We start from the raw sequence: 16,374 nt of genomic DNA on the forward strand, positions 1-16,374 counted from the left end.
AGGCAGACCGAGGCACTGGGGTCTCCTCAGAGGCACGATGAGGTGCCCGAAAGGGTACAGGGACTCGGGATTCCAGGGTCAGGGTTAGAGGTGTCAGGAGCAAGGACAGGAGAGACGATGCTCTTCCAGGGTCTCAGCTGGCTCAGGGGGCAATGGCTCAGCTGGCCGGGAAGAGCCCCCAAGCCTGGGTGCAGGTGTCAGGGCTGTGTGCACTAGGGGGCCAGTGATGCAGGAGGGAGGCAGGCAGGAGGGAGAGGTGGGGTGGAGGGAGGGCGTGGGCAGGGGTCTTTGCCTGTGGAACCGCTTCTCTGTGTGCGGGTGTGCTGATCATACTGTGCCATCACCCCAGTCTGACCACTTTATGTAGGTCAGGAAGAGTCTCCCAGATGAAAGCCATGAGTCTAACCCTCACAAAGAAATAAATAATCCTAGAAGCAAGTCATCTCTCACTGAGCTTGACCAAGATAATTGTTTTAAAAATTACCTCCCAGACCCCCTTAAACCTCTTCCACCTGAACCACATGACCTAGTTTATTTATTTTCAGTTCCTCTACAGTTCTTTATAAATGAGTAGATAGGCTTTTTTAGGATGTTTATTGTGCTTGATACTTTCCAAGAGAACGGTGGTAAAAATGAGTCACCATATTGAGTACTTACTATGAGGTGTTTTTGCAATCAACCATCCTGTCTAATGTAAATATGAGCTGGATAGGCTACCTGCCTTAACAGATACACCCAAACTGGCTCCAAAGAGTGGAAGTTTACCTCTTGCTCACGTGACAGAACTGGATGAGGCAACAGGAGAAAAGGGCTCGGCCACGTTCAGCACATTCTCCAAGGGTGGTCTTCATTCCACAGCCAGAGAGGGAAAGAACATGCAGGATCCACCCAGGAGATGTGGGAGCACGGATCACTTCCTTTACATCCGACAGGTGGAAGCAGGTTCATAGCATCACCTAGTACAAGGGATGCTGGGAAATGCAGTCTACCTGGGATGCTGGGAAATGTTGCTCATGTGGGATGCTGGGGAAGGTAGTCCTTGTGAGCCCAAGGAGAAGAGCGAGGCTTTAGGCACCTGCCTCTCTGTAATGTGGGGAAGCCATAGCTTTTACCAAAACCTACATAAACAGGCAACCACAGCTCCCTGAGATCTGCATAGTTCCCATTTTAGACAGGAGAACACTACTGCCAGTAAGGAGAAAGCTGGATTCAGCCAAGGACTGTCTGGGGGCTTCATCCGTGGACCATCTGTATCCCAGTCTGTTTGTCTGTCTGTCTGTGCATCTGCAAGACCAAACACAGGACTGCCGCAGGGCAGGTACTGAAGAAATCAGGTCTCATGGGCTGGAGCCCAGGGAGAGGGAGTGAAGAGGGCTGACCTCTTCGTCCCGCCCAGCCATCCCACCAGGAGGGTTGCCCACTGCCCTTGGCCTCTGAGGACGGGTCCATGTCTGCCCAGGAGCATGGAGGTGGGCCTTGCGTTCCCTCTCAGTCTGAGACCAGGGCCATGCTCGTCCAAGCCACACGTGGGGATGGAGGACACTGAAGCAGCCCCAGAGTTCCTCACTCAAGACCCGCTGACGGTAAATCCAGACTCGACAGTGTCGCAGCCCAGGAGCTGCGATCCGGCTGCAGACCAGCCCTGCCCCTGCTGCCTCCTGGGCTCTCGTCCAGCCCCCGGGGCTGTCATGCACCCCTTCGCGCCCTCTCTGAACCCCACCCTCCTGCTCCTGCTGCCTCCTGGCCAGAGGGGGGTGGACAGGAGGCATGGACAGGGCCCCCCGGACCCGCGGGTGGTCTTCTGTTTGACAAAAGCATATTGGAAACATCATACTTCACTCTGCGACGACAGGAAACGTCTCCATTTCGGATTTCTCTGTGAGCTGCAGTAGGTGAGGAGGGTGGAGGGTCGAGGCGGCCCCTCCAGAGGAGTAGATGCTGTCGGGGGTGGAGAACGTTTGCATGCAGAGCAGACCTCGTGCTGCTCTGGTGCGTTTGCGGGACTCAGCCAGCTGGGCCCCCATTTCACTCCGCAAGCCTGAGTCGTCCGACCAGGCTGCCCGTCAGGAGGACAGAGGGACACTGAGCAGCCCTGTGCTCTGCTTTGGTTCTGATGCGGGAAGAGGCCGGGCACGCGGCACCCCCTGCCCCCCGCAGGGGGCTGCCCTCTGCTCTGCGCGGGGGTGGGACCCCCAAGCGGAGGGGTGCAGTGAGGCCCCGCGGAGGGACCAAGCCTTTCCGTGGAGAGGCTCCCGGGGCTGCAGGCCTCCTGCCCCGACGGAGCCGGCACCCCCAGAGGAGGGGCACAGGGCTGAGCCGCCGGCACCAAGAAACCACGGTCACCACGGCCACGCGCCTCACTGCCCCCGTTTCACCCGCTTCCTTGGAGCTGCTCCTTGGACCACTGGCCTTACTGGTCCCACAACTGTATGGGAAAGCTTTCAGGGGATTTGAATCCACTGCCCTTAAAAGCCCAGCTTCCCGCCGGGTCCCTGGTCCAGGTGCCCCCCTGGGAAAGGCCCCACATCAGACAGCTCGGCCCGTCCCCTGGGCACCACCCTGCACCGACCACTGTCCCCGAAAGCAGCTCAGGCGTCCCGACTGTTTAATCTCCGCATCCCAATATCTGACGAAAAGCACTAAGGAGGGGAAAGCTCAGATCCAACCTCTGTTCCAAACCGTGAAACCCAAAGGGCCCATGAAGGTTAGGAGCCGGGGTCACAGCTGCCAGCGTCCTGGGCCTGAGACCACAGGCGGCCCTGAGCAGAGGCTTTGCTGGGGAAGCACCACCTCGTTCGATGTTCTTCAGGCTCCTCCTCCCGGAGCGCATCCACGTCCCCCCGCCTGTCTCTCCCGGGCCTGGGACGCAGCCGACAAAGACTGGATGAACACACCTAAGCATCCGCCTCACCTGGAGCTGGGCTCGCCGTGGCACACGCGCCCAGGCTGCTTCCCCCACAGGCTTCTGGACATTTTCTCACCAGTTCCCTAGAGAACCACAAATGCAGGGGCTCAAAGTCACACCACGCTGCTGCTCCATCGGACTCTGCAGGGTGGAGAATCGGGCCTCACCAGCTGGAACCAAAGTGTCTGCAGGTGCGTCCCCAGCCAGCGCACAGCCCAGGGCCCACCCCAAAGCTCACCCGGGTCTTGGCAGAATTCACCTCCTCGAGACTCCAGGACCGAGGCCCCATCTTCCTGCTCTTGACCAGGGTGGCTCTCAGTGCTGGAGGCTCCCTCAGGTGCTGGCCACACGGCCCACAATACGGCAGGGGGAGAGGCCCCTCCAGCCGTCCAGGGCTGTTTATGCATCATCGCCGGGTCACGGGAGGGGCCGCCCCGTCACCTGGTCATGGGAGGGGCCACCCCATCGCCAGCACCTCTCTCTCCAGGATGGGGCTAACCTGGCCTGAGCACCTCGCAGGGACCCAAGGGCTGGTTTAGAACTCGGCCTCCCACAAGCTTGCTACTTTGGCCACAGTGCAGGGGTCTGTGGAGAAATAAATCTCTTAATACAGTCCTGCCCCAAGAAGCTTGGCCTGTCACAGTTTTATAGGGAAAAGCAATGTACAAACAAAAAATTAACAATATGAACACACAAGGTCATTCTTCTCTCCGACAAACAGATGGAGAAACTGAAGTCTTCAAAGCTTTCAGGTCCAGAGTGTGATTCAATCTCAGTTACACACAGACTCACGTGGAACTTTTGACTCTTCCGATCATTTCCGATCAGGACAGCTTCGCCCTCAATTCTTAAGCGAACCTGAAGTAGGTTTTCAGGAACTCAGCAGTTTCTAAAATGTGACTGTGTTGTAAGAAATCCAAAGTCCACACATCCGCCCATTTTCTGTGACCTTCTCCATCCTGTCCTCAGTGTGGGACGAGAGCCTAGCCTGGGGCCTCCAGCACCTGTGGCCCCTGCATCCACCAAGGGTGTCCCTGCCGGCCAGCGGGCAGCCTGGGGCCTCCCGGGTCATCTCGTCTGGCCGTCAGCCCACGTGGCTGGCCCTCGGTATTCCTGGCACCGCCAGGCCTCTCCAGCCAGCTTCCCCCCAGCATCCGCCTCCCCAGGCCTCTGAAGGGCAGAGGTGGTGGGGCCTCTGGGGGCTTCTCCCAGCCAGGCTGCTCTCGGGGGAGGGGCCGGGGAGTCTGTCGCCGGCAGCCGGGTCTCTGCTGCAGCCCCGTCTCTTGTCGGGCGTGGGTCTCCTCTCCGGACCACCAGCATCTCAGGTCTCTTCGCTCCTCCATCTCTTCTCCTTCCCCTTCTCTAGGAATCTTTATCTCGCCAGGATGAATTCTTCCAGAACCACAGCCTGTGCGCTGACTTCTTTCCGACTCTGGGATCCGGCATCTCCAAAACACTGAGACTTTGAAACTCACAAGCCCTTTCTCTGCTTCCAGCTCTAAGGCAGCACATGCTTCTCCTTCTAGCAAAGCCGGTGGTGAAATAAAGAGGAAGAACGAAAAAAACGCATCAGCTAAGGAACAATGGTTCCCACGCACGGCTTCCCATAGTGACCCCAGCCCCCAGCTGGTGGGTGCCGTGCAGCCCCACCCGGTCAGCAGGGTAGCGTTCGGGGGCACCCCGACATGGCCAGGCCTCCCCGCACCCCTGAGGTCCAGACACTAGGGCCGCAGGGACATGAGGGCACAAAGATGAGGCTGGGATGAGTCACCAGGCCCACACCCTGCAGAGGGAGCGTCCCCTCCACGTGCTGATAGCAGGAGGGCCAGGCAGCTGGGCCAGAACCCCCCCGAGCCCCCCGCCTCCTTCCTGGCCTCGTTCCCCTGGACACAACTTGTGACCCCCGTGCTCCGGTCCTCACGACGGTTTGAGAAACGCTCACACTAAGACTGTCTTCGTTGGTGTGTTCCTGCCGAGGCCTGCTGGGAGGCAGCGCTGGCCCCGAGCCCATCATGTCTTCATCCCTCTAAAGGCAGTGTCCTCCTTGCGAGCTGCCCCGGCCCCCCGGGCGCCCCGTCCAGGCCTGCGTGGACCCGGCACGTCGTGTCCTCTGTTCATCCCCTGAACAGCGTGGAGTTGGAAGAAACGTCCTGGGAACCAAATAGCACAAGAGGCCAGAGCCCTGTGCACTGGCCCCGCGGGTGGTGTCACTGGCAGGTCATGAGCCTCCGTGACTCTAGAGAAATGGGGAGAAAATGCCCCCGTGACCTCAGACCCCTGAGAGAGTCTGCGGGGCCACTCCAGTCCTTGCTGCACATGCTACAGAGTCTTAGACATAAGGTGAGTTTAACATGTCTGCCCACGGTCGCCCGCTCCTCCTTGAATTCCCTTTGCAAGAAGACCCTGTCTCCAAAAACCTGCCCGAGCCCCCAGAGAAGGCTCGCTTCCTCTGAAGAACCGATGACGACACACTCCGGGGCTCTCCCGACAGCCCCTCTGAAGGCCGATGCCGCCCCCCGGCACAGAATGCGTGACCGGCCGCCGTGTCCCTCTGGCTGCTCTGTCATCACCAGACGTGTGAGGCTGCCAGGCCCACGGCTGACGTTCAGTCCCCATGACACTTAACGTTGTTTGATTTCAGTTAATACAAGCTGAAATGTGACCCACGCGGGCTGGGGGCTCCCACCCTGGACGCCCTGCAGGCCCCGACCCACTGCGGCCGGTCCCCCTTCCAAAGCTCTGTGGCTCCGTGTCCCTTGGGGTCCCCCTCTGCCGTCCTCATGCCGGGTCCTCCCTCCCGGAACGTACCCTGAACAGTCCCCCTGTGCAGCCAGGGGCCCATCTGGATGAGGACACACCTGGCCACACTTCTCACCACTGGCCAGGGGGCCGGGCCCCGGGACCCCTCTCCTGCGGCGCCTTTACCCTGAGCTCTTAGCGCCGGGGGGGGTCTCCTCTGTTATCATCTGTCACCCCCGCAACGCGTCAGTGCCGCCTGAGCTCATGGCAAAAACTCATATATTTACAGAACAGTTATGTTCACGTATCGAAAAACTGATAGAAATATCATAGGAGATGGGGAAACATCTGGATTAGGAGTCCAAAGTTAATTAACACGTATGATGGGATCAGTTTCCTAGGCTGCCTGGCACACACCACAAACTGGTGGCTTAAAACAACAGGATTTATCCTCTTGGCGTCGGAAGACAGAGGTCACAACATGGGCAGGGGGGTGAGGGGACGGCAATCCTGGGTGTCACCCAAAGTCTCTGCCCCGTCGTCACCGGCCTCCTCTGTGTCTCTCTCGTAAGGACCCAGTCACGGGACGAGGCCCTCCACCCCAGCACGACTCCATCTTGACTCAACTGCATCTGCAAAGGCCCCATTTCCCATAAGGTCCTGTCACAGGTTCTGGATGTTAAGGTGTCAGCATTTCTCTGGGGACACAATCAGCCCCCAGCAATGATTTACAGGAATGTGAGCCCCGGGCTTCCTAGAGACAAGCAAAAGGAGAAACACAGAGAGAAGCAGGGTCCCTGCCGTCTGCGAGGATGCGGGAGGAGAACGAGTGGGGCTCAGGGCGGTGGGGACACTAGGTCACTAGGTGTGATCCCACGTCACTAGGCCCAGGCCGGCAGGGCTGACCCGGCTCCCGGCTCCATCCCCCGTGGTTCTGCCCTCTGACCCCCCACCCCCACCCCGCTCACCCTGGGAGCATCGGCTGCTTCTGTCGCTGGATGGAGAACAGGTCTGTCTTTGAGGATGCTCCCCCGGGTGTCATGGCAACACTCAAGCTTCCGCCCCCTGGACCAGGTGTGCCTAGGATCTGGCCACCAGGGCCACCGTCACTCCAGGAGAGAGAGACCGCCACACTGGCCCCCAGGAAAGGGGCGGCAAGAGCACGCACGTCACAGCAAAGCGCCCATGGACCCCGGACCGCAGTGGGCATCTCTACGGAAAGTCCTGGTCAGACGCCACAGGCTGAGAACACAGTCATCTCCGCCAATCTCAAAGCTCCACTGAAGTGACCTACTCTCAGTTTATAAACCCAGAAAGTTTTTTTTAAACGGTAAAAAATTTTTAAAAGAGAAGTGAATTCCATCTCGTCCACCAAGTCCTGGGAGCTCCAAAGCTGACGGACAAATGACTCAGACCTGCATCTCCGGGAGAGGAAGGGGTGGCGGGGGACATGGGTGAAGGGGGAGCTCGGGGGGCTGCGGATCCCACGGAACACACAGACCAGTGGGCCCTCTGTGGGGGGGTTCAGAGAAGGCTTGAAAACAGAGGACTAGTTCAAAGTCTCCATAAGAAGCAGCCTGACCCCTAGATGTCCAGCCCATGCCCCCGTCACCCCAGTGGAGTGGGAAGCTCTGGCCTGGGACCCCAGGAGCATCTGGACACAGGGGTGTCCCTTGTGCTGGACTCAGGGGCATTAAGTGAAATGTGGAGGCCCCGCCACCCCCCAGCTTGTCTCAGAGCCGCTGTGGCCACTCGAGCCCATTCAGACAGGGGGGTGCTCCACCCCCGAAACCAGTGGGTCCCAGAGAAAGGTGTGATGTCTGGAGAATGGGAATGAACAGCCTAGGATTTCCAGCTATTTAAGGGATGCGCCAGGTAACAGAACAGAAAGCAAAATAAAGAACACTTAGAAGAAGACAGAAAAGGAAAAAAAGCTCAGAGAAAACAGACATTTCTGGAAGGAGAAGACTTTAAAAAAAAAACTGTGATTTGTCATCAGACAGAAAAGGATAGAAAGAATATTATAAGTTATGATATTCATAATTCAAAAAACATTCAGAGAACAAGAAAGATCTCTTTGGAAAAAAAAGGTAAGTAAGACTTAAAAATCCACATAGAAATTAGAATACAAAGCTGAGGAACTCTCCCTTAAATTATAAAGAGGTGAGAAAAGAAGATAATACTTTAAAAATAGAGAAACAATTCATGTGATTTAATAACCAACAACTAGGAGTTTCTGAAAAAGTAGAGAGACGAGAGAAAATGGAAGAAGGAAACCAGAAAAACCTCCAGGACCAAAAGTCTTGAGTTTTTGAGAGCTTGAGAGTTTTGAGTTTTGAGAAGATCTTGGGTTTTTGAGTTTTGAGAAAGACCTCGCGAGTAACCAGTGCAGTGAAGGGAAGGTACCCCATCGGCCAAGCTGCCCCCAGAGGAACGGCCACAGAAGAAGCCTGGGCGCTTCCTGGGCACTGCAGGACCAGCCCTCCCCAGCACCCAGGCCTCCCTGCCGGAAGTACCAGCCTCGCTGTCATGAACAAACGTCATTCTCAGCCACACCAGAGGGACACTCGCCCAAGAGATGAACTTTGGAGCCTCCTCGATTCAGCAGTGTCGGTCACAACACTGTCAGGAAAAGAACACCTGAGGAAAGACCCTCCTAAGGGCCATCCCTGTAGGTTGTCTGGCTCCATACCTGCTTTCACCTGCCCAGCAGTGGTACTGAGCGCCCTCAGGCTCAGCAGTAATTCCAAGCAAGAAAGGGGGTCAGAAGAGTATGAGCAACAGCGGCCCCTGCCAGGAGCGCGTGAGCCACTCAGTCCCGCATCCTCGGCGGGGAGAGACCCCAGCGATCCTGTGATACCCACCAGCTGGGACCCAGATGCCCGCTAAAGCCTAATTCCTCCATAATGCTATCAAAATGCATGGATGGAGCGGAATCAAGCAGGAGAAATAAAGCGATTGCAAAGCCTGCTACTCTCCTGTCTGACCCACAGCCCCTGCAAATGAACACCTGCGACTGGGAGACCCCCGTCTGTCCTGAGGTCCAGGTGGGCACAGAGGCTCCTGCCCTAACGATTCCCTCCCTCCATGGCTCAGGGCATGCTTTCGACACCAAATATGTTTTTGGAGAAACTCAGAACGTTGCGGGGGGATAAACTCAAAATCCACATCTTGGGCTGAGAAGGAACCACAAGGACACCCTTTCGCACTCAGATGGGAGCAGTTCAGACAAATAATCTGGGGGCAGAAATTCCATGGGTGTCAGAGGACACCCTGTGCGCCCAACACATCCTCCTGTGGTCTCAGGAAGCAAATTCAAAATTGGCTGCTCCGGTGAGCGTGACGTGTGCCCTCCGTGTTAACGCCGGTTCCCTCGCTCAGCGTCTGCCTGCAGTGCCCGCCCCCGAGAGTCCCCAATGTTATGACGCAGAGCGTAACAGTAGTGCAGTGCCCGTCACCAGGAATCAGCTGGTGACATGTCCACAGTGCTACGATACAGAGGGTGGCATTAGCATAGGAATTTATGCTGTACAGGGAGGTATCACATCCTTACTAGAGGATTTTAACATCAATGGTGAAATCGTAAATAGTGAAAAAAACAAGGTACATAACGGCCCACCCGCACTTCTCGGGAGAGAGACTGAGTCACAGGGGCCTTTCACATCGGGGTCCTGTATTCTCGATTCCCGAGCCACTCTGGGCCGTGAACAAACACCAGAGCAAGACACCCCACGTGCTCTCGACTTACTTTCTTCCCAGTGGACTCCAGAGTCTTTCTAACCACCCCCTCCCAGAAATTTTTGCTTATTGAGCTATTTTCAGGGGTGATGTTCTCCTGCAGGAAGCGCCCCTCGGGGGGATGTCCTCATAAAACGCTGGGCCTGCATCTCCTCTGTCCCTTTCTGAAGCCCTGGCAGTGTCTGCCCGGAGCCTCCCAGGAATTCCTGGTGGAGCCTGGGCCAGACGTCTGGGGCCCCAGAGGTGGGTGCTGGTGCAGACACAGGTTAACTCTTTGCTGCCTGGAGCCTGAAGTCTGGTTTTAATTAGAAGCGTCTCCATAAGGGCCACTGGGTCTCCGCTTCAGGACTCTCCTCTCACCACACCGAGATCCCCCCGGGGTCGCTCCCTGGCAGGACTCCGGCAGGGGACTTTGGCCTGAGATCCTGGACCAGCGCAGACCCAGGGCACCCGGTGCGGTTGGCTCGGGCCGCCACTAGATGGCACTGCGCCCTCGTCGGGCACCCGCCGCCCGGCACGGGCGCCCGGCCGGCTCTGGACACTTCCAAATTTGACCCAGGCTGGGATGCAGTCACTGGATCGGAATGGGAGGAACACAGTGCAGGCGTGTTTGCACAGAACACATCCTTCTGTGTCTCCTAATTTAGTTCCCAGCTCTGGCTGAAGGACATCGTTGTTTGTCATTCTCGGCTGGCAGTTCAGTTAACTGGAAGCAAGGAGAAGCAACTGGAGACTGAAATCCAGTTCTGACCCTCAACGTGGGTCCGGGAGTCTGTGTTTTAAACTGCTTCCAGGCCATCCTGCTGCTGCACATCCGGGTTTGGGCCCCGCCAGCCTGGTGATGACAGGAGGATGACTCGTGGAGACACCCGAGTCCCTCACGCGCTGGCTCCCACGCGACTGGGCTTCCCTCTCGTTACTTTCCACCCTCGCTCTGTTCTGTAGCCCCCCTCCCACTTCTGTTCAGGTAGGAGCATCGGGGTGCGCAGTCCCCCACTGTGCACAGCTTCCAATCCACAAGCATCCGGGAGCCCCCGGGCACGCCTGGCGACGTGCTGGCCTCCGAGCAACAGGCCTCAGGGATGCTGGCCCCATGAGCACTAACAGGATGCTGTGTCACCCTCTGGGGTGACGTCCCACTGCCCCGTCCCCTGTAAACCTAGAAGCTCCGCGAGCGAGCGCAGGGCCCGGGGAGGTTCCGGGAAGAGCAGTGGGCACAGCGGTTACTCGGCCTCTCAGGAGAGTCCTGCACAGTTGCCAGATGCAAACGTCTCCTCGAACCAGCACCTCAGAACTTCCTCGTGAAAACATTTGTTGTACGAAGGTGTCCTCCCCCAAAACACCTGCTAAAATCCCCATCAGAAAAAGTACTAGAAAATGTATCTGAAGAGGCGTTCATAGCCCTCCCTGTATAAACACAGATGTCCCACGGATGTTGCCTAGTGACCGTGTAAGTGTCACTCTCTGAGGACAGGGTCCATCTAGCCCTGAAAATGCAGACGAAATACAAAATGATACACATGGTATGAATATACGTAAAATACTGTACATATACACTGGTTTACGTTTCACCTGCGTATGAAGCACCAGAGGGACCCTGACAACGGTGTAGTGGGGTCCTCCTGTGTGGCCACTTGAGGTCGTAGCCAGGTGAGGGGCGAGGGGTGCAGAGGCCCAGGCTTGGCCCCCGTGGAAGGTGCTCAGATCGCTGTCCTCAACATGGACCCAGAAAGAAAGAAAGAGGGAGGGAGGCGTCCTGCAGAGACGCTGCTCAGACCAGGTCCCAGCTTAGGACGCAGAGCACAGGCGGACCCGGGCGGACGACCATTCACGAGGTTAGGAAGCAGATGGGGGCGTGTGGACCCCGACAGGTGAGGGTGTTGGCACACCTTTCAGACCCTCAGGTGAGACACTGAGGCTGAGGCTCTGTTTGGGGGTTTCTCCCAAATAACTACGGGGAGGGGCCCTGGTGAGTCAGGATGTGAGACTGGGTGGTATCTCATCACTCTGCCCTTTCTACTTTCGCACGTTTGACATTAAGTTTTGAATCCAACCCTTCTGTGAGTTTGCGACTTTCCACAATAAGGAAGTTTTTATATTTTTATTTACTTTTGGCCGCGCAGCACGGCATGTGGGATCTTAGTTCCCCGACCAGGGATCGCACCCCAGCCTCTGCAGTGGAACGGAGGAGCCCTATCCACTGGACCGCCAGGGGAGTCCCAATAAGGAAGTTTGTTAAAGTGAGATGGGTGCTCCCTAAAAGTCCCAGGGGCCCTCAGAGGGCTCATCTCCCTCCCACCCGATCCCCAGCGGTCAGACCTTGCCCCAGGCCACACTGCGGCCCTGTGCTGCGTGTCCGCCCAGAAGTCCACCATCCACAGACACCTGCCTGTGGGCACAGCCGGCCCTGCCCACCTTCCGCTCTGGTTCCCATGTGCAGGTGGCCCTTTGCCGGCAACCAGCCCAGTCGGGTGACGTGGGGACCTGCAGCTCGCGGCAGTTTTCCCTGCAGGCCCGGGGGCCCCCCGAACCTGCGACTAACTCCACCTCCCGTCTCGTCCCCAGCTTGTCAGGATGTCCGCGGGCCACGTCGGCCATGAAGAAGGCGAAGCTGTCGGGAGAGCAGATGCTGACCATCCGGCAGCGGGCCAGCAACGGTAACCGCGTGCGCCCAGCGCGTCAGGGCCGCGGCCACAGCCCGGCCGTCCTCGCGGCCCCAGCGGAGCCCCAGCACGGCCTCGTCCCTTCGGGAGGGGGCAGCGGTCACTCCCGCCCGGGCAAAGCCGGTCCACCCGGGGGGAGGTGGTCTCCCCACGGCCCTCCGCGCCGGGCGCTGAGTCAGGGGCCCTCGGGCCACACGCAGCCCACGGCTGTCTCCCTCGCCCTCACTCTGGGGCGGGAGCTGGAGTCCGTCTGTCTGCGCAGCCCTCCTTCCAGACGCTCCCTGGCCCGCCGCAGGAGGTGCGCAAAGATGCTGGCGGAGCGCATGCGGGGGGCTCGGGCCTCGGAGCCCGTCCCAGCCCGGCCTCAGGGCCCCAGGTCCACGCTACAGTCAGTTTGTGACCCCAGACCAGCGCTCGCGGTGCTTTCAGGGCCGCGGGGAGGGGAGGAGAGCCTGACTCTCCAGCCACTTTCCCGCGATGCCCAGCCTCTCTGCCTTCTCCTCGTGGCTCAGCCATAAATAAGGGTCCCCTTCACGGTCTGTGGGGCGCTGCATTTGTTGAATTTTTGTGTTTTCCCATTGGAGACGCCACTGTTGAAAAGGCCCCCAGAGCAGGACAGGGGTGCCGTCTGGTGTCCTGGGCGTAAGGAGGCCATGACATGCCTTAGGGAGGAAACCCGCGTCCGACAGGCTGCTGGCCGAGACTCCAGTGTTAATGAATCAGTACGCACGTTAAGTGGGGACGTGTCTTTCACAGAAACACACACGCTGATGCGCTGGCGCCCGTGTTGCCACCAGAGGCTCGCAGGGCCGTGACCGCGTGTGTCCCTGGGGGCTGAGGTCCGGTGGTCACTAGTGCAGTGTTTGCAGCGATCGGGAGGACAGAGCTCACGCTTACGGAGGCCAGTGCAGTCGTAATCCCTCAGCAGGATGGCCTGTGGGAGCCGCCCCCGCCCAGCCCCTCGGGGGACTTTGTGAGGGACGGGGTTCGGTCAGAGCGGGACCTGCGGTGAAAACACTGAAGCCTGGCAAGGCGCCTCCCGAACTCCGTGCTCCCCGAGGAACCAAGTGCCGAGAAACACGGGTCATCCCCGTGCTGGAGGCCTGGACCCGCCACAGGTAGCTCGGGCCCCAGACTGGGTGGCAGACAGGGCCGACCCCTCCTCCTCCACTTCCTGGGCTGACCCGCAACCAGGATCCACGCAGACAAGGACCCAGCCCTGATGCGCTCCTAGCCTGGAGACACCTGGGGCCCGGCCGCTGTCCTGAAGCCTCCATGGCTCACCGGACACTCATTCTCGGTCCTGAGGACAGCACGAGGGGTTCAGCAGGAAACATGCGTCATCCTGGCCCCCGTCATTTACCAGGAAGACAGTCAGGGCCACGACGCTTCCACCTGAAGTTTCAAGTCCCGTGAGCCCCACCTCCGCTCAAGGCAGCCCGGGGGCTGGAGATGGGGGGCGGGCACCAGTTAGACGGAAGTTGTCAGACTCACCCGCCAGCGTGAGGAGCCCATCCCGAGACGCCAGGGTCACCAATGTCACTTCTCACTCAGCCATCGAGCGGCAGGGCACGTTGCCAGAGAGAAAACAATATCCACTGAGCTCTTTCCAAAATATTTAGTGTGACATTTCACCCGCAAAACATCCCCAGGGCTAAAGCAAAACTCCTTCTGCAAACTGATGGGAGTCTGTGCCAGCTTATGACTCCGGATAGATGGAGGGCAGTGCAGACACAGCAGGGAGAGAAGTGGAGAGGGCAGGTCTGCACACCCAGAGGAGGAGGCTTCCCAGCGGGCGGGAGGGCCGGGGAGAGCGGGGAGTCCCCCGGGCTGGCATCTCTCATGGGGGCATCCAACATTCAGAGTCCTCCTTCTGTAACTGCCAGTCACAGCTGTTAACCAGAAAGGACTCATGGCATCTGGGAGAGGAAGCAACCCCAGCCTTCATCCAGGCTGGGCACCCGGCTCCCGGCTCCACCCTGGTCAGTGGGGTCGCCCGTGGAGTCGCCATCCACCCACCTCTCTGCATCTGAGCTCAGCTTCCTGATTTTAGGCTTCGGAATGTTTCTTCCTGCTGTAGGTTCTGTCACTTGCTTGTCCACAGACGAGGACCCTGGGAAGCCCAGGTCACCTGGAGATGAAGCAGCAGAAGAGGGTCAAACCCAGGCCTTCCCAAGCCCAGTCCATGCTGGAGCCCAGGGCTGGCAGTCCCCTCGCTTCTCACCTGTCGGGACACCTTTTCTGCCAAGATCAGGGCACTTCTTAGTAAACCCAGAGCACAAGTCATCCCGTGGATAAATGGCCTCATCCCTGTGTGTGTCTGACCAAAGGGCAGGACTGTGGGAACTTCACTTCTGCTCTTTGGGGGACGGGAGCTCAGTGGTCACTGCCGCCTGCAGCTGTGCCCAACCTTCACGGCCAAAGGCGTGGCCCTCACCCTGTGTGAGGGAGAGACCATCCCTCACCCTCTCATCTCTTGAACATCCTGAGTGCAGACCTTACCCGAGGTCACTCACCCTCCATGTGCAATGTGTCCTCTTAACGGTGACTGAGCACCGCGGCCAAGGGACCACCTGAAGCCCTAGGGCTGACTCGGGCCGGGCCGCTCCTGTCCTGGGATCCGGCTTTTTCTCCCGAGTGTCTATCTGAAGAGAAAGGAGTGCATCTAAAAGTCTCTGAGGTTTCCTTCCGGCTCTAAAATCCAAGGTTCTTTCTTCTTTCTGAACTTTGGAGAAGAGTCTGTTCCCATCTCTTCCCCGCAAAGACGCTCACTCTTCTGTGTCTCCCCCGAATGATCTCACAGTGTCGGTCAGCTCTCGGCTCTCCGAGCAGCCGGGGCTCTGCGCAGTTACCAGGGGTCTCCTCCGGGACCCTCTGCACATGGTCACTCCAGGCCTGTGAGCGTCTCTGCCCGGAGTTGGGCTGCAGGCGGCTTTGGGGTTTTGTTTTTTGTTTTTCGTTTTTGGCCAAGCCTTCAGGAGAGAAGGAAAAGAAATAACGTTTTTCTGCCTTTCTCATCTACTGTCTGGGATGGTGAGCTGAGGGAAGGCCCCCTCCCCTGCCTGCAGCTCTGTGTGGGAGTTTCATGCACTTATTCATTTATATTCATTCCCAGCAGCCCCAAGAGTGGGTACTGACGCTCCCCTTTACCAAGAAGGAAGAGGAAACTCAAAGCGGTGAAGAGGTGAAAGCGGTGCCAGGCGACCTGTGAGGGCACACCTGCAGCCAGGGCCCCGCCGTACCCCAGTGGCACAGAGGGACCAATGAGCATACCTGGCGCTCTCTCCTCTGCAGAAGTGGGCTTCACAGCCAGGCACTTGTGCCCTGGGGCTCTCAAGGGTGACCTGGGGGCACGTCCACAGGGATGGCTTTAATTCCAGACCCTCGAATTCCACCTGACTCACTAGAATCCGACAGTCTGAGAATCCATCTGTCATCTGCCAGCTCTTCCCCAGCTTCCCCACCGTCACGGAAGAAAGGCTGCTCCTGAGTCCTGGACTCACACACGTGCAGGCATTTAACAAGGAACCATTCGCGAATGCTGGGCTCCTGAGGGGTCTCCCAAGAGGGCAGGAGGGCAGGTCCAAGAGCTTCAGGAGGAAATAGTGCTGCAGCCTGTGCTCCTTAGTTCATCCAGACCAAAACTCACATCTTCATCCATCCATCCACCCGTCCATCTCCTAGAATAAAATTTAGAGATGGAAAGGTCATCATGGGGGCCCTGGCTAGTGCTTTTGTTGGATTTATGGTGACCTCTGTTGGAAGGTTGATCTGATCTGCAGATCGTTTTGATAATGAAGCCTGATTGGCCACTTAGTTTACACAGTAGATTTTTTTCATAAATTAAACGCTCAGTCCAAGGCTTTGATGAAAATAGACTGAAAGCACTCTGCAACATACAATTTTCTAGAAATATATACATTTTTGTCAACTAAAGTCACAGTAAAAACCATCAGATGGCAACTTCAGGACTTGTGAGGGAGAGGTGTGTCTTTTCTTAAATTCTTTAATTCAACAAGTATCGAAGCCCACTGCACTAGACCACATACAGTATTTTGTCTTTTCTTTTAACTGTTTGTCGACTCACATGGACCGGGTCAGCAGGACAGAACCAGTTTGTGCTACTTTCCGGTTGGAGCAGAGATGAGCCTGCAGACACCCCGGTGCTGTCGGGCTGCTCAGACAACACAGCATTTAACATTTTTCTTTGGCCCCTGTTTGGCGAGTCTCGCTATAGGTCAGGTATCTTATATAGTTAGCTTATTTCTTACAGCCACTGTGACAGATAGGGACCTTTTTAGATGGAGGTATTTGAGGTTTCTAGGAGTT

The 16,374-nt window shown here is 57.6% G+C and overlaps 1 protein-coding gene across 7 annotated transcripts in view; it reads left to right on the forward strand.

Moving 5' to 3' along the window:
• MYT1L (myelin transcription factor 1 like) overlaps window positions 1-16,374 on the forward strand; it is a gene marked incomplete at both ends in the record, with an annotated part of 135,710 nt that overhangs the window by 112,234 nt on the left and 7,102 nt on the right. For all 7 annotated transcript variants that reach the window (XM_081255098.1, XM_081255099.1, XM_081255100.1 and 4 more), the window contains one exon: window positions 11,948-12,039. In XM_081255098.1, the coding sequence (XP_081111224.1) occupies window positions 11,948-12,039 (92 nt within the window). The remainder of the gene's footprint in view (window positions 1-11,947; window positions 12,040-16,374) is intronic.

The sequence above is a fragment of the Mesoplodon bidens genome, assembly GCF_964165515.1.
Source record: "Mesoplodon bidens genome assembly, chromosome: 14".
NCBI classification, from domain to species: Eukaryota; Metazoa; Chordata; class Mammalia; order Artiodactyla; family Ziphiidae; genus Mesoplodon; species Mesoplodon bidens.